The sequence below is a fragment of the Lacerta agilis genome, chromosome 1 (assembly GCF_009819535.1).
Source record: "Lacerta agilis isolate rLacAgi1 chromosome 1, rLacAgi1.pri, whole genome shotgun sequence".
In the NCBI taxonomy this organism is placed as follows: Eukaryota; Metazoa; Chordata; class Lepidosauria; order Squamata; family Lacertidae; genus Lacerta; species Lacerta agilis.
In genome coordinates this window covers 125,606,025-125,624,085 of record NC_046312.1, presented here as the reverse complement: position 1 = coordinate 125,624,085, position 18,061 = coordinate 125,606,025, and the positions used below count along the sequence as shown (strand labels likewise).

Genomic DNA, 18,061 nt, shown 5'->3' with positions numbered 1-18,061 from the left:
TTTACATCCTTGGAAATGTTGTGGAAACAGATTAGGGAAGGGATGTAGCACAGAGGAGGGAAAACTTAAAACAGACCGTGGAGATATGGCCTATATGGGTAGGATAAGGACTCTCAAACTTTGTCTCTGTGAATCTACGAAGGATCAAAGTACCCCATTCTGTACATTTATTGTTCACCGCTTGGATATTTCATGACCGAGCGGTTTATAAATTTTCGCATAAAACAAATGAATAAAAGTCAAACTCCCTTTCTGTGTTTCCATTAGCAGCTCACTGGGCTGAGTGAGATACAAAGAATGATTCATGCTTTCCAGGATACTATAAAGTAGTTTATATATTTAAATAAAGCTACCTTAGTTTGTGACATGTTTTAGGGCTTTTCCAAGGAAGCAAATCATTCTGGACAAAAACGTAGAGGGGGAAAATATTTTGGGGTTTTTCACATTAAAACCACAGCTTGTTCCATCAGGAAATTCAAGGAAGTGTAAAAAAAAAGGTAAAGGACCCCTGGACGGTTAAGTCCAGTCAAAGGCGACTATGGGGTTGCGGCGCTCATCTCCGCTTTCAGGCCGAGGGAGCCGTCATTTGTCCACAGACAGCTTTTCCGGGTCATGTGGCCAGCATGACTAAACCGCTTCTGGCGCAACGGGACACTGTGACGGAAACCAGAGCGCATGGAAATGTCGTTTACCTTCCCACCACAGCGGTCTACTTGCCCTGGCATGCTTTCGAGCTGCTAGGTTGGCAGGAGCAGGGACACAGCCATGGGAGCTCACCTCGTCGTGGGGATTCGAACCGCCGACCTTCCCGCCGGAGCGGTACCTATTTATCTACTTGCACTTTGACATGCTTTCAATCTGCTAGGATGGCAGGAGCAGGGACACAGCCATGGGAGCTCACCTCGTCGTGGGGATTCGAACCGCCGACCTTCCCGCCGGAGCGGTACCTATTTATCTACTTGCACTTTGACATGCTTTCAATCTGCTAGGATGGCAGGAGCTGGGACACAGCAATGGGAGCTCACCTCGTCATGGGGATTCGAACCGCCGACCTTCTGATGGGCAAGCCCAAGAGGCTCAGTGGTTTGGACAGCAGTGTACATAGGGTTCCACCGCAACCACCCAACCCAGGCCCTGACCAGAACTAGATCTGCTTAGCTTCAGCAAGGTTGCTTTATCATATGCCCTCAGACCATGCCCTAGAAGTTGTTCCATTGGGCACCAGTTCTGTCAATCAACATAAAAGGAGAAGACAACTTGGTTCAATCAAGGCACACGTAACAACTCGGTTGAGGGGCACCAAGAAGTTTGGTGTCTTGCTGAACAGTTAGGTACTGACCTGTCTTGTAGATCTCATAGCGTAGAGAGAAGCCAGCACCTTGGCGCGCATAGTCTGAGGTGAATTTAATATAGAGAGAAGGGCCTGATGATGTGATGGTAGGCGGAGCAATGTTCCCACAGTGCTTGCCCAGAAGATCGGCTGATTCACTGTCTCCATCCCGTATCTCAATAAAATCATATCTGTCAATGGGGGGAGAAAATAAAGCAAGAAACAATTAAGAGAAAAATCTACCATGAAAATATAGTTCCATTTTCATATTGCTTATACTTTGAACATGTTGATTTTATCTCATCATCTGTCATGCCAGCCCCAGCTCTATAAAATGTTTCTTTAGAGGTATTTCTTTACAAATTAAGCGAAAAGCATTGTATTCTAATTAACAAGTTATCACGCTATTTCACATCTGACCTCCTGCGATCAGCATATGCTGATCAGAATTCACTTCGCTTCCTCCAAATAGCTTGAAAGCAACAAAACTTCGAGAAATCTGCACTTCTGCTCATTGTATTCAAAACATTTCATTATCTGAATGTTTTAGATGCCCAATGAGCTATTGTGATGAATAAAGTTTTATAGCCATCATAATCTGTAAAACGTACAGAGCCAAAGAGATCTCTCGCTCTTCCTACAGTTCATAAATCTTTGGCCTTGCTATTTATCTATAAAAATCGCTCCTTCTTTATAATCCAAGCTGCTTGTCTTTGCTGAGTCTTTGTGAGCAACATTCATAATGCACCACAGAAGCTTGTCGTTCATTAAAAATTAAAAATAAAAAAAATCACCTTTTCAAGCGCTGTGGCTGTAAAGGCATGTTCACAACTTGCTGCAGGAAACTACAGTAGTGAGCTCATTTTTGAGGCTCGATTTGAGAAGAGCAGTTTATAGTTTAGAGAGCAATCCAAAACCCCTAATCTGCCAATGCTCTGGAAAGAGTTTTGCTGGAGAGGAGGCAACCCTCTGGCCAGCCCCACCAGTGAGGATCACCAAGCTACCACTGGCGACATCCTGGGTGGTATTATTATTCAGTAAATTGGCGAACCATCACCTTCAAGTGCCAAGGCAGGTTACAACAATTAATCCCAATCTAATGGTGGCTAGTGAAAACTCCCCAACTGAGGGTGGGGTTTTGGGGGTGGCGCTGTGGTCTAGGCTTGCCGATCAGAAGGTCGGCGGTTCGAATCACCACGACCGGGTGAGCTACCGTTGCTCGGTCCCTGCTCCTGCCAACCTAGCAGTTCGAAAGCACGTCAAAGTGCAAGTAGATAAATAGGTACCACTCCGGTGGGAAGGTAAACGGCATTTCCATGCGCTGCTCTGGTTTCGCCAGAAGCGGCTTAGTCCTGCTGGCCACATGACCCGGAAAAACTGTCTGCGGACAAACGCCGGCTCCCTCGGCCACTAAAGCGAGATGAGCGCCGCAACCCCAGAGTCGTTCGCGACTGGACTTAACTGTCAGGGGTCCTTTACCTTTTTAAGAGGAGACAGTATCTGCTGAATCCTGAGCCAGCGCTGCTGCCATCATGTGACAACAGCAAGTCTAATATGAGCCTCTTCAATGCCTGGGACCTGGCACAGAGGAGGGGAAATTTTTTCTCTGCCCTCCCCTAAGCTTCCATCCTGCCCGGGGTGAGCAGAGATCTGCTTCCTCCTCATCATGAAGATCTCGCTCACACCGCTTTCCTTGCCGTTCCTTTGTTCTCTCCCTCCAAGCACACAACTGGTCTTTCTTAGGCCACGTGCAAATGCTTATCGTGCTGTCAATCACTGTGGTCTCGCACAAATTTCTCAAGAAAGCCCGTGGTGGGGTTCTGGATTTGAAGAGTGTTGCCATATGCATATCATATCCCAGCAGCTAAGCAAACCCCAAGTTCCTTGTGTTAATCAGAATGTGCAAGATTACTCATTTACAGTACACTTGTATTTTGTGTGTGTCCTTAACAGGTATTGTACAGACACTAACGTATCGATCTAATTATTTGAGAGAAAGTTCTATGTAAAAAATTACGGTGCAATCCAATCCCGGGTCGGGGGTGACGAAGCTGCATTAGCAAGCTAAATAATAGCAATATAAGCTTAACCAAGTCTTTCTTTACCCTTCCAGAGACAGCAATTCAACAAGTGAAATGCAGATGAACAAATTATCTAACCAACCATTTCGGCAGGTGTGGATTAGAAAATACTGAGATAACAGAAAGCAACTAGCAGATAAAGCGCAAGGTGAAAAAGCCTATAGGACCGGTTAGCTATAACAAGGTTGATATGCATGCCACAACAGCAGCTAGAATTTTGATAGCTAAGAACTGGAAGACAGATGTAATCCCAACAATTGAAGAATGGCAGATGAAAATGATGGACTACATGGAGCTCACTGAGATGACCGGGAAACTTCATGACCAGATGGACGACGCGGTGGAAGAAGAATGGAAGAAATTTAAATTGTACTTAAAAAATTATTGTATGATTGATAATTAGATACAATTTGGAAGAAAAGTTAGACTGTAGACGTAGAGATAGGTTAAGTGTTTGAGATAGATGAAATATGAGTTAAGATAATAGTTAAGATTAATAAATAGGTATTTTTATAGTAAATAAGGTTTTGCAAGATGTTTAGAAATTACTAAAGATGATGGACAAGGAACACAGGAAGGGGAGATAGGAGGAAATCAACATACAATGTGAAGGACAGTTGTTAGTGATAATAAATAAGATATTTTTTTGTTTTTATTGTAGGTTTGTTTTTATTGTAGGTATGTTTTATTGTAGGTTTGTTTGTTTGTTTGTTTGTTTAAATAATTGTATTGTTGTGTTTATGTTTGATTATGCTGTTGTTTGTGTTTTATAATATGTAATAAAGATATTTTTTTTAAAAAAGCTATATCAAGGTTGATATGAGAGTGGGTGTAACTCATACTTTCAAACTCTCGCTTAATATTTCTGCACTATTGCAGGCAATCATTCAATCATGGAGCAAAGGCAAGCTGTGTAGACAACAAAAATTACAAAGTCCATTTTAAACTAAGCAAAGCGCTAGTGAAAAGGCTTCTGGGATCACAATCAATCAATTTTCCTCTACTACCCATGACAAGAGGATAAACGAGGATATTCTCCTCAGAATAAAGGAGTAGGCTGTGGATTTTCATGTGTGAAGACGCAACCGGTTTGCTGGCATATTCTTTCCAGGTCATCTGAACACCATGAAGTGTAGTGGACTCTCTGACATAAACGTCTCTCCCCTCCCTCCAATTTGTACTAACATGTAATACATATTGTAAGCACTTTTGCACTCACAATAACATCATTTGCAGGAGAAGGCCAGTCTCCCTTCCTGTATTTATTTGCATTGTGTTGACCTGTTAAAACAGCATGTTACCAATCAGCTCCTCAAAGGGACAGAGGAGGAAAGAAAAGTGATACGGTTTCTGGCTTTGTCACAAGATCCTCTATCTGCAAATCAAGAGCTGAAAGGAAAAATAGCTTGTTGGACAAGAAACAAACCTCATGTGACTCATTCCTTTTCCTGCAAGACACACAACGCCAAACAACCACTCTAAACAAACTTGCAGGGACTCAATGTGCTACCAGAAAGACTGGCCGACAAGAGTAGTCCTCATTTCAGTCCTTTCTGGGAGTTAATCAGGCTTCACTCCAGAAACAAATGCCTGAGGCAAATATGCTCTCTATCTATAGGTTAAATCCACACACTTCGCTAAGAGATTTATCTTCTGAAATTGCTGGCTTGGTCAATAGCAGGAAGTATCCCCACTCAGGACTTGGGCTCTGAGCCTGTAGAGACAGAAGAGGTCACCTTTCGGAGTGGCAAGCATCTCCCAGCATTAGATACAGCTCTTTGCCTCCCTCCCAACCCACCAGCCGGGATAGGGGTCTAAAAGGTATGTCCTTGAAGGGTGAAGAAGGGCAGTCTGCCCTACGTTACAAGGGATGGCCCTCGGTTGAGTGGCACACTCAAGATGGGAAGCTACTAGAAAGGATGGGAGACACCAGGACAACACTTTGGCACAGGTGTCCAGGGACCCCCACAGTAGAATGAGCAATGGCTTGCAACATTTGGAAGTTAGCAGAGTAATGCACATTACCATGGGGGAAAGTCCCACCCTGACCCCAGTAAGACCCTTAAATCCAGAATCTAAAATGACCTAACTGCACCAATTCTGCAACACTAGTAGTTGAAACAAAATAAAAAGTAAAAAAAAATCCTTCCAGTAGCACCTTAGAAACCAACTGTTTGTAATTCGTGCTTTTGAATTATGGTGCTGGAGGAGACTCTTGAGAGTCCCATGGACTGCAAGAAGATCAAACCTATCCATTCTTAAAGAAATCAGCCCTGAGTGCTCACTAGAAGGACAGATCCTGAAGTTGAGGCTCCAGTACTTTGGCCACCTCATGAGAAGGGAAGACTCCCTGGAAAAGACCCTGATGTTGGGAAAGATGGAGGGCACAAGGAGAAGGGGACGACAGAGGATGGGATGGTTGGACAGTGTTCTCGAAGCTACTAACATGAGTTTGGCCAAACAGCGAGAGGCAGTGAAGGATAGGCGTGCCTGGCGTGCTCTGGTCCATGGGGTCACGAAGAGTCGGACACGACTGAACGACTGAACAACAACAACAAGTTTGTTCTTGGTATGAGCTTTCGTGTGCATGCACACGAAAGCTCATACCAAGAACAAACTTAGTTGGTCTCTAAGGTGCTACTGGAAGGATTTTTTCTATTTTTTATTTTGTTTTGACTATGGCAGACCAACACGGCTACCTACCTGTAACTGGAACTAGTAGTTAAGTTCAGGAAGTGTGCATCATCAAGAGTCAACATGAAGCTGCTCCTGAACATGGAGTTTCTCTACTCGGGAAGGATGTTCCACTGCTAAATCACAACCTTATTCAGGAAAGCAACCTTGCTTTGGTTTGGGACTGGGCAATTTATGGCCTCGGGGCACTCTCTGGAATCCTAAGGATTCCTCTTGAAAATAAGTAATAGCGATAAGCGAGCAAATTCATTTTGCAAACAGGTTTGGTGTGGTGGTGCAGGCAAGAGGGAAGTCAACGTACAGCCTTGGCTGTCCAGAAATCATAGAGGAGTGTGTGCTGAGACTTAAGTACCTTTTCAAGGAAGTACTAAATTTCCTGCCATACAATCTGGAAGTGCTCATTAGGGACAATCAGACATTGTTCTCAGAGTAAAGGAACAAAATGCACTAGCTTCTTAGCATTAGATCTAAAGTACAGCATGTGGAAGGAACCAGCTAATGCAGACTTGAAACTGCTGCCAATCTATAATCAAATTCTCTGTGCAAGAATCCACTCCAAAAAAAGGAGGAGAGTCATCCCTTATCTGGTTTCTCTATGGAATGGTGATAGCTGCTGCTCTACGAGCGCTGAGTGGTGGGGGGGGGGGAGATTTCCTCATGATGACATGAGGTGATGATATATGTATCCTCACATCAGCACTAGGAACCTAAAACCAAACCTCACAACTGCTGTATCCGTGCAGCAGTTCCCAGGATGGGACCAGTGCTTTTTTTTTTTCTTCTTAAAAAATGTTTAACCTTTTCCTGTTTAGGGAAGTTTTTAATCTGTGATATTTTAAATGTATTTGATGGAAGCCGCCCAGAGTGGCTGGGGAGACCCAGCCAGATGGGCGGGGTAGAAATAAATTATTATTATTATTATTATTATTATTATTATTATTACTCCTATTGAAATACTGCCCCTCAATGAGGCCAAACTTAGATTCACAAAATGTTTAGGGGTATGTGTACCCCTGCATACCCCCAGGAAAAAAGCACCAAATAGGAATGTTAGCCCAGTGTTTTTCAACCACTGTTCCGCGGCACACTAGTGTGCCGCGAGATGTTGCCTGGTGTGCCGTGGGAAAAATTTGTTTATTTGATTCCTATTCAAGAGAATTACTTTATATATAGTCAATATAGGCACAGAGTTAATTTTTTTTAACATTTTCTAATGGTGGTGTGCCTCGTGATTTTTTTCATGAAACAAGTGTGCCTTTGCCCAAAAAAGGTTGAAAAACACTGTGTTAGCCTATGCCCACTTACCAGGAAGTAACCCCACTGAACTTAGCGGTAGGCACATGGTTTGTCATTTATTGTGTTTTTATTAGGTTTTTGTTGTTGTTCAGTCGTGTCCGACTCTTCGTGACCCCATGGACCAGAGCACACCAGGCACCCCTATCTTTCACTGCCTCCCGCAGTTTGGCCAAACTCATGCCAGTCGCTTCAAGAACACTGTACAACCATCTTTTATTAGGTACTATGTTAAAAGGGGGGGGGGCTTTCAGACACTGGGTGCATTTTGGAAATGTGAAGTTGTTGTTTTTGGTGGTGATGCTATTAGCACTGGTAGGACAAAGCCATCTGCTTGATCTTTCAGACTATTTTGATTATTTGTATGTGCTTTCCGGAGACACCATATTTGTCAACAAAGCTCAAAGCCAGCAGAAGGCATGATTTAGTCTCCCCAATTCTAATTGAAACATCAAGATTTTAAAAAATCTGCTGATTGACAGTTTACACGCAGAAGGAAAGCCAGATTTTTACCATCGATTTGCTACATAGCTAGCTCCATCCGCACATCTCACACACTGGCTCCATCCGCACATCTCTCCTACCGCAGAGGAGCCGATTCTCAACAGCGAACATTGCATAAGCATATGGAAATTTATATGCAACAGGGACCCCAAAACTAGTATTAATACCACAGCTCAGCAACACACAACGTATACAACAACAACAACAACAACAACAACAACAACAACAACAACAACAACAACAACAACAACGGAGATTAGGGGAGGAATCAATGAATAAAACACAAGGCCTCCAAACCAACTAAAGTTAAGTCCCACTGATTTCAGTGGAGTTTAAATTAATCACCACTAATTTGTTCCATCCTTTTAAAAAATGGAACTGAAGCATACAGGACATTGTGACTCACTTCCATGGCATAGGCAGGAGGCAAATCTCCTACAAATGTGGGGATAAAGGACTCTCAGGACAGGAAGTGTGGGGTCTGGAGGAGAACCAGGCTTCTTCCTACCTTCCTTAAAAAAAAAAAAGATAATTATGCTACATATATCAGAGAGATGAGATGGGAGGGGGGGGTGGACAATGGTCTCAATGTCCGATATATACCAAATGTGACATTTATGTAAACACAGCTCCATTTTCTCTCCCTTGTTGGTTTTTTTCCGTCCAGCTCCTGCAATCTTCTTCATTCACTCAAAATTCTTCAATATATATTTTTAACACACTCCTAAAGAGATCTGCATGGTGAGAGACAGCCTCTGTCATGAAATTACTGCTGACAGAGGATGCTGTCTGGCACCTGGGTAGAGATTATGTGCATTTCCTCCAGGAAGAGGGGGGGGGGGAATGAGGAGAAGGCGGAAAGAACCCTTTAATTCCCAAAGCCTGGGCAAACATCCCAGTTTGTTTTCAACATGCAATGATTGCTGCTTCGTGTTTCAGCTTTTGCAAACACAGACGCGGATGTCAGTCCTCAAAACCACATCAAAATAGGGTTTTTTCCTAGTGCTCATATGGTTTTGTTTTCGTTTCTCGGTCTGCAGAGGAGAGGGAACTACTTTTATTTTATTTTCCGTTTTCATAAAACTATGATTCAGTTCAACCATTGCTGGGTGGAGTAACTTTGTTCAAAGCTAACTCAGCCAATCACGAGGCAGCTCAATTCAAGTAAAAACCGGAGAGTCATTGGTTCAAACCGGTGCTTCCTTTTCAAAGTAGCTACTGTAAAGAGTGCAAGAGGCTCAAGCTTGCCTGGAGCTATTCTTCTCTACCTGGTGCTCCTCCTCCAGCTGGAAGGTGAATAGCTGTGATTTCTCAGCAATTAGGAGGGTGTGCTCAGAAGAACTCTGAAACTGGTCAAAATATGAAGCAAAAAAAAAACAACACACCACACAATTCACAGCTAACCCACAGCAGGAAAGATACAATCCCAAGATACAAAGCACTGGGATGGGCTGAGATCAAATCCTGATTGCAATGAGCATTTGTTTGCAGATTGCTTTGGTGTGTTGAAAATGGACGGAGACACTTTCTACCCTCTTTCATAACCCTATAACCTGAGTCTGCTCAATGAAACTGATTGACACCAGCTTTGAGACGTAAAGGTGATGAGGGAAGAAGAAGAAGAAGAAGAAGAAGAAGAAGAAGAAGAAGAAGAAGAAGAAGAAGAAGAAGAAGAAGAAGAAGAAGAGTTTGGATTTGATATCCCGCTTTTCACTACCCGAAGGAGTCTCAAAGCGGCTCACATTCTCCTTTCCCTTCTTCCCCCACAACAAACACTCTGTGAGGTGAGTGGGGCTGAGAGACTTCAGAGAAGTGTGACTAGCCCAAGGTCACCCAGCAGCTGCATGTGGAGGAGCGGAGACGCGAACCCGGTTCACCAGATTACGAGTCTACCACTCTTAACCACTACACCACACTGGCTTATTCACACGACACGCAATTAATAAGATGCAGTGGTTGTCATTAGCCTTCAGGGGTAGCCAACTCCCAAGGAACTGCGATCTACTTACAGAGCTAAAAACTGGCAGTGATCTACCCCCGTTTTTTCAGGGGTTCAGGTCAAAGTTGAGGTTTTTTTTTAGGAAGGAAAGCCCTGTTTTGGGGAGTTCAGGTCTAAGTTTTTGAGCTTTTTTAGGGGAGCCAAAGTTCTTGAGCTTCTTTGGGGAGAGCCAGTGATCTACCACAGACGTCCAGTGATCTACCAGTAGATCACGATATACCTGTTGGACATGCAATTAGACAACTGCCAATGGGGTTCAGGTCTATCAACAGCTAAATGGAACGGCAATGTTGGAGGACAATATATTTCTGTGTAGTTGGCTGACAACAAACAATGCAGGTGGACTGTTGCCTTCATACTTGGCTTGTGAGCTTCCCACTGGACACTGTTGGACATAGATTATTGATTAGGTCAAACTCTGGTCTGATCCATCAGGACTCTCATAACCAAATGTATGCGTCACACCAGACCACATATTGCTTTCGAAAACCACTGAGGTCCATGAACGGTCAAATTATGCAGCCAGTTGTTCAAACTGAAATAAAATTAGACTCTGAATGATTCACTGATCAAAGAAAGTGTAATTGGCCTAATGCTGTCAACATGGAATACAGGATGAAATCTCTTTACAAAGACCTGTATAGTGGAAGGGATCTTGGGATACGTGTTGCCCTGATTCAGTCTTGTATTTTAGCACTACCCCGGTAGCAACAGGAAACCAAGGATTCCATGCAGATGAGGTGGGGGCTGATGGAAGATGAATGGGTTGCTCCATCTCCCTTCCGTTAGCCTCCATGGTTACTGTCTAAACCATGGAGGAAATAAAGTATTTTCTCCCCTGACCACCAGGGAAACGCAGCAAACTGGTGGAGGAAGGCCCAATTGCTCCGGCCCACCTCCACCTGTCCAATTACTGTAGTAGAAAGAATGTTGTTTTTGTTTTTACAGCTAATATCCTGAAAGAAGTGTCTCCTCTTTTACAGCCATCAAGGAAATGCAGACTGGTTATATATATATATATATATATATATATATATATATATATATATATATATATATGCATGGATGTATGCATGCATGCATGCTGCAGGGTAGTAACTTCTTTAGGCTTATTTACAAGGCTGCCTTTATCAAACATCTCCCAAAAAAATATTCTGGAGAAGAGGTGACACAGTGAAGGACAAGCAACATTCCTCCATGGGAACACGTCTTGAAGAACAGAATGCAACGTGTGTCGTGCTTTTAACTAGGAAAGCATATCCACACCCCAATTTTATTAAACAAACATTGTCCTCAGAGAAAATAATTCTGATACTCTGTTTTATTCTTATTCAGAGCAAGCCACTTCTAATTTCTCTTCCATCTCTTGTGGCTAACACTTATCCATTTCCCAGAAATTCATTCCTCTGTTTTCTCCATTAGCCCTGAAAACATTCTAGGCAAAAATAAAGGAAACAAACAAACAAACAAAGCCATCTATTTGTTGCTCCAGTTTATAGCACTCAGGAGAAAACCCCTCACTTCATTTCAGCTTGGTTCTAGCGCATCACCCAAGGAAAAAAAAAAAAGAAACACAGTATTCTCTTGCAAATGAACTGAAATCTTTCCCACACATTCAGGGCTTATTGGCAAGAATTATGTATAGCCAAGCACAATGGCGAAACTGTTGTCTTCAGGTCTTTGATATGGTGCCACGTAGTGCAAACGGGAATCAGAACTTGGAAGTTGAGAGGGGAACCCATGGGCCTCTTTTCTCACCTTCATTCCACTTCAGGATAACTGACCACATGAAAAGAAACCACAAAGGCGCATATAGAATTTAATATTCTATGTTGGAAAGCAGGTCTTTGAACCCCAACTGTAATCCGAAATACGGCTCCCTTGGTTCTTTTCTTGTACAACCAAAGATAAATCTGATGTAACAACCCTAAAAACAGTTTTGGAAACTCAGTTCATGTAAAGAATGCGTAATGCATGCAACAAACTACAGTGGTGCCCCGCTAGACGAAAATAATTCGTTCTGCGAAAATTTTCGTCTAGCGGGTTTTTCGTCTTGCGGAGCGGCAATGACAGCCGCGCTCCGCAAAACGGAAAAAAAAAAAGACGAAAATTTTTCGTCTTGCGAGGCAGCCCCATAGACTTTTTCGTCTTGCGGGGCAGCCTTCCGCTAGACGAATGCCTTCGTCTAGCGAGTTTTTCGTCTTGCGAGGCATTCGTCTAGCGGGGTACCACTGTATCTTGAACCAAACTGCCAGCTTGCGTAATTAAACGTCGGTCAACAGAGAGAACAACTGGGGGTCCTTTATCTGCTTATTTTACCATACTTGTACAGCAGTTTTCAACCATAACGATTCTCAGAGTGGCTCGCAATAATGAAACCATGTTTATAGGCAGACCATATTGCCTGCCCAGTGATAAATCTGGAATGCCAGGTGTTATTGACAACATCAAAAATGGTATCTGCTCTCCGCAAAAGGTGCTTGGTCGGAGGCAAAGGCAAGTCAGAGTCCTCTCCGAATCCACCAGCTGCAAACGCTGCTCAACGGTATATTAAAACTGAAACCACCAGGCATTTTATTTTATTTTTAAAGAAGAAGCTCCTACGCGGGAGTGGGTTGACACACTGAACTCACACTGCTTAGACAAAAATGAGAAGTTTAACAACCCTCTTTGCACCTTCTCTGCCTCCAGATGCTCACCCTTGGCCCTCACTTTTGAAAACACAGAAAACACAAATCAGGACTCGCTTGCATCAGTTTTCCTAAAGTCTGCCTTAACCCATTCTTCCTTAACGCTTCCCATCCTTCTTCCCTGGCAAAAGTATAAAAAAGCCAACCTGCTGCTAAAGATCTCCCCGTGAAATATAGCCTCTCCTAGTGCTCCACAGTTTACTGCTCACACGCAGGAGAAATGAGATAAGATGTGCCCTATTATTTCAGTTACCCTGTCTCCAGAAATTACACAGCCTTGTTATCTCATGGAAGGGAGCAAGCCACACAAATGTGTATCCTAACTTTTCCCAGCCATTTATTGTTATTACTTTTATCAGCAAAACATTTATTTCTGTGGCACTTGTCGCTGCCTTAACTGAGCCCTCGGCAAACATGAGGAAGTTTATCCTCGCAAGACCCCTGTCGAGGGAGGAAAGAAGAAGAGGGGGTCAGTATTTTGCCCAAGGTCACACAGGAAGTTTTGCAAGAGAGACTGAAATAGAACAGAGATTTGTTCTGACATATATTGTAGGAGACTAAGCCCATGTCAGATAAGCAACAGAAAACAGAAAGATTAAGGTACTAGGTACCAGTTAAACCTTAATCTTGCAAGTTTCTGATAACTGTTTGCACTTCTCAGTTTTGCAGTCGGAGCTGGATCAAAGGGCATGGGGGGCCTCTACACCAAAACATGTGGTAGTGCCAAACATTGTATGCCACGCTCCAAGAGTGTGGTGTGTGTTCTGCGCTTTTGTACAGTACTGTGCCAGCACAGAAGTAGGAGGTAGCCAGGATCGTGAAATATCTCAGGGCTTCCTTTTTTAAAAGTAAACTTCTGGTCATCCGAGGGGGACGTCCCTGTATCTCTCCCATGTGGAGGGAGGCCGACCAGCAGTTCCCGGGGGAACCGGCAAGCGGGCTATGGCGGCGCTTGTTTCTGAAGCAGAGTCGCTGAGTGGGCAGCCTCCTCCCGATACTGACCGAGGTGAGCAGGTCCAACAGCCCGGAAACGGCGAAGAAGCGGCCGGCTCGGTAGAAGCTGGACCAGGGAAACCACAGGCAGCTTCCTCGGGCACGAAGCGGAAGGAGGCTCCCGCCATCCCCAGAGGAAAGCCTAAATCTTGGGCGGGTATGGAAAGACACCGGCAAGCAGCGGTTTTCTCTCATGACTCTGGATAAGCCTTTGCGTACCTCCTGGGAACGCAAGATGAAGGAACGCCAGGAAAAGAAGCTAGTCAAAGATTTTGCGCGGCAGTTGGTGGAAGAAAAGCGAAAAGAACGTGAGGAGAAAAAACTACGAAGGGAAGAAAACTTAAGAAGACGACTGGAGAATGAGCGGAAGGCAGAGGTTGTGCAAGTGATTCGGAATCCAGCAAAACTGAAGAGTGCAAAGAAAAAGCAACTGCGTCGCATTGAGAAGCGGGACACACTGGCATTGCTGCAGAAACGCCAAACGCAGCGCAAAGCAGCCAAGGAATGAGGCCGAGGCGGGTCTCCCTCCCCACTCTCCATGCATTGAAAATGACATCTTGAAATGTGCTGGCCAGATGCACTGCTGGTTTGCTCCCTGGCTTCTCTTGGTCCCGGAGATCAGACTCTCCCAGAGAAGGCTGCATTGCATCCAGATGCCCCTTAGCTGAAGCCTCCCTTTTGCTTTTCTGTGGAGATGGCAAAGCAGAATACTCCAAGGTGAAGTGCTTAGACATCTTTTTTTTTTTAAACTAACTATTCTCCAGGGTAGCAAAAGACCCCAGACTTTATGGAATGGGGCAAACTTCCAGTGTCACGGAGACAAGCCTGGATCGGGAAGGGAGCAGGGGAGGAGGAACAGTGAGGGAAAGCGTCAAAGCAGACAGGCAGGGGGAGGGGGCTGGGTATAGAGAACCGGCCCCATTAATCTCAACAGATACGTCCGATGATGACAGCCCTATCTTAGAGGTATCGCCAGAAGAAAGGGGGAGTGCTGACGTCAGTAATAAACAAGGGGAGGGGAGCAAGAGAGGGAGGAAGAAATTCACGCGTCACTTCCGAAGCACCCGGAGGTTATTGTGCTGGAAGAGGCGCGAAACGGAAGACAGTTAGGATGTTTGACTGAATGGAATGCAGACGTGTTTTTATAGCTCTGTAATTAGTAAGGACAATAAAATGCTTTCAAAAGCGAGAAACGAGCCGGCTGTTATCTCACAGCAACACCAAAGGCAAGGTTGCCATGACATCCAGACTGTAGGGTTATATATGAAATATCATCAATAACCTGGTTGCTGTTGAATTATGGAGAATTAAGTAAATATCCATGCAATTCAGTCTTCAGAATGAGACTTGTTATGGCGAAAGATCCGAGGCACAGTCTTCTTTACACATGTAGGTGAGGCATCTGTGCATGAAGAGGCCTCTCACAGGGCAAAACATCCAGCACTGTTCTTGTACATCACCTCTTAAAATACATGTTCAAGGACATGTGCACCATATTCTTTGCGCTCCTCCCATCTCCCCATCCAGTCACCCTCTATCCTCCGTCAAGGAGCACAAGATATGGGAGACGCCATCCAGTATCCCCATCCAGATACACCTGTGCACACTATAAAGTTGGGAGATAATGTTACAGTAGCCAGGCTCTGAGTGGAAAACGATTGCATCCATGGCTTTTGTAGTGCAAGAAGGAGACCTGGCAATATCTTCCTCTTAATCCTGTTAATACCGTATCAGAGTGGAGCAGCACGCCTGGTTCTGCCCCATAAGCTATATAGGTAATGCAGCACAGCTTACATTTCTGTACTATTCAGCATTTCCCCAACCCCACATCACACGAGAGAACATCCACATTCTGACCTCTGGAACACAGGGTGGAGAAGAGGCAGTCTCTATACACATGTGCCCTCTGAAGATTACACAGGTACAGGTGAAACTCAAAAAATTAGAATATCGTGGAAAAGTCCATTGATGTAAGCAACTGTTTTCATTAGCTACTGGAGTTTAATATATGAGATAGACTCATGACATGCAAAGCGAGATATGTCAAGCCTTAGTTTGTTATAATTGTGATGATTATGGCGTACAGCTGATGAGAACCCCAAAGTTGAAATTGTGGATTTGGGGTTCTCATCAGCTGTACGCCATAATCATCACAATTATAACAAACAAAGGCTTGGCATATCTCGCTTTGCATGTCATGAGTCTATCTCATATATTAGTTTCACCTTTAAGTTGAATTACTGAAAGAAATGAACCTTTCCACTATATTCTAATTTTTCGAATTTCACCTGTATGTGCCGAGCCCCTTCCTTTTCGTAATCTAGGGCAAGACAAGAGAGTAAGGGTCTCCCAAAAGATCCTCCAAGTGTCCCTATTTTCCAGGGACAGCCCCAGATTTACAGAAGCCATCCCAGTTTCTGATTTGACCTCGGAATATCCCACTTTTCCTTAGGACATCCCCATTTCCGTCAGAGAAATGTTGGAGGGTATGGAGTTATCCGATCCCCGAGCCATCTGAAGGCAGCTGTGTAAAGGGAAGTTTTTCTAATGTTTAAGGTTTTATTGTGGTTTTTTTAATGTGTTGGAAGCCACCCAGAGTGGCTGGGCCAACCCAGTCAGATGGGGGATGATATCATCATCATCATCATCATCATCATCGTCTACTATTATTATTGAATAGGATGTCCCTATTTTCATCCGAGAAATGTTGGCGAGTATGCTCCCAAGTCTTCCCCCAAACACACCCTGTTAATGCCAAGCAACATAAAAAACTCCATGTGGCGATCACACAGGGTCCCCGGACCTTTCACAATCTATTGATCCCTGTGCCACCACGGCGCTTCGCTGCCACCAACCAGGATCCCGCCCCCTGGTAATCACCCCCCCCCGGTTGACTCAGGACAGCAAGGACAACTGGTCTACCGAGTGACAGCACACACACATATTGTGGCAAATTGCAGTAAACAAAATCCACCCACAAGGCATATGGAATCAGACCTATTCATGTGCAGATTTAAAGGAGGCTGCACATGGGCATGATAGAAATCAGAACGAGGACTTCATTAAACATCGCTTTAATTTTGTCTCATGAAATTTCATTTTCAATTCAGTTTAGAGAGAGGGCGGGGGAGGGAAGGAAGGAATAGCTCCTCTTTCATTTTTCCTTTGCGGCTGATTACTTTCCTTCCAATTTCCCTCCATCTCTCTGTTAGGCTGTGCTCCAGGGGCACTGCTGCCAAAATCCTTCAGAGTTGGGCAAAAGAGGAAAAGACTGCTCTTCTCACTCACATGGGACACATTTGGGAAACAGTTCAGCTATGCAGTATATGGAAACACGGTACAATACCACACGTCTTCAGAGGTTTTCTGCGACTTGCCATTCCTGAGTAATACGTGGCTGGTTAATGCTATTTGCATCCGTAGAACCCAACCCTTCCATTCTTAGCTACAAGTGCTCTTTCGTTACAAGAATTCTTGAGGATCCGAGCAGGGCCAAAACTAAGAGCTTGTAAGAAAACAAATCAAAAATACTTCACAGAACGCTACTCTTTCCACATAATTCTGCATTCTGTAATATAAAAAAGCACAGACCCCCCCCCCCATCCTCCAGTCACATTTGAAAATGTGACTCTCGGAGAGATATGGCGCCTCGAGAAACCATATTTGCACCTTCCTAGTGCTACCGCAATCCATTTGTGGAGAAAATTGGACTTTGCTTTCTATTTCATTGCACTGTCACTGCTCAGTAGCGCTTGATCACTGAAAAGATGGGGAGGGGGGGATACCTACAATAATATATTATACGAATGTTCACCTCTGAACAGTACCAAGGCAACAGATCGATGACAGGCCAATTCAAAATAACGTCCTCATCATATACAGGCCCAGTTCCCTGTCACAGAATACTTTGGAGGAACAAGGAGATTTGCATTCAGAAGAGAACTTTACAGCACTGGAGGACTTTTAGCAGTCGGCACCCTTTCACAGAGTGTGGGTGGCACTGTGGTGTAAACCACTGAGCCTAGGGCTTGCTGGTCAAAAGGTCAGCGGATTGAATCCCCGCAACAGGGTGAGTTCCGTTGCTCGGTCCCTACTCCTGCCAACCTAGCAGTTCAAAAGCACACCAGCGCAAGTAAATAGGTACCACTCTGGCGGGAAGGTAAACGGTGTTTCTGTGCGCTGCTCTGGTTCGCCAGAAGCAGCTTAGTCATGCTGGCCACATGACACGGAAAAACTGTCTGCGGACAAACGTCGGCTCCCTCGGCCAGTAAAGTTCTTCTGGGTTAATCATTAGTAGCTCAAGTGGCTGTGAGTGCCTTCTGCAAACTTAGTAAGGCAATTTCCCAAGCTTTACTTTGTAAGCTGGAGAGGCACTGCTGAGGCACATTTTTTCCTACAAGATGGAAGGCTTTTAGTGCGGAACTAAATGTTGTGGAACTGCTTTGCCTACTACTATTAAACAAGCACCATCAGTATT

General features: G+C 44.3%; 2 protein-coding genes across 4 annotated transcripts in view; one reads left to right on the top strand and one right to left on the bottom strand.

Moving 5' to 3' along the window:
• Window positions 1-18,061, bottom strand: part of NRP2 (neuropilin 2) — a 216,527-nt gene that overhangs the window by 127,895 nt on the left and 70,571 nt on the right. For all 3 annotated transcript variants that reach the window (XM_033170007.1, XM_033170016.1, XM_033169999.1), the window contains exon 3: window positions 1,340-1,521. In XM_033170007.1, the coding sequence (XP_033025898.1) occupies window positions 1,340-1,521 (182 nt within the window). The remainder of the gene's footprint in view (window positions 1-1,339; window positions 1,522-18,061) is intronic.
• Window positions 13,532-14,387, top strand: LOC117058691 (coiled-coil domain-containing protein 86-like). Its single transcript, XM_033170028.1, is given in 2 exon segments — window positions 13,532-13,734; window positions 13,736-14,387. Coding segments are annotated over 2 exon segments (558 nt in total). The 5' UTR covers window positions 13,532-13,533; the 3' UTR covers window positions 14,093-14,387.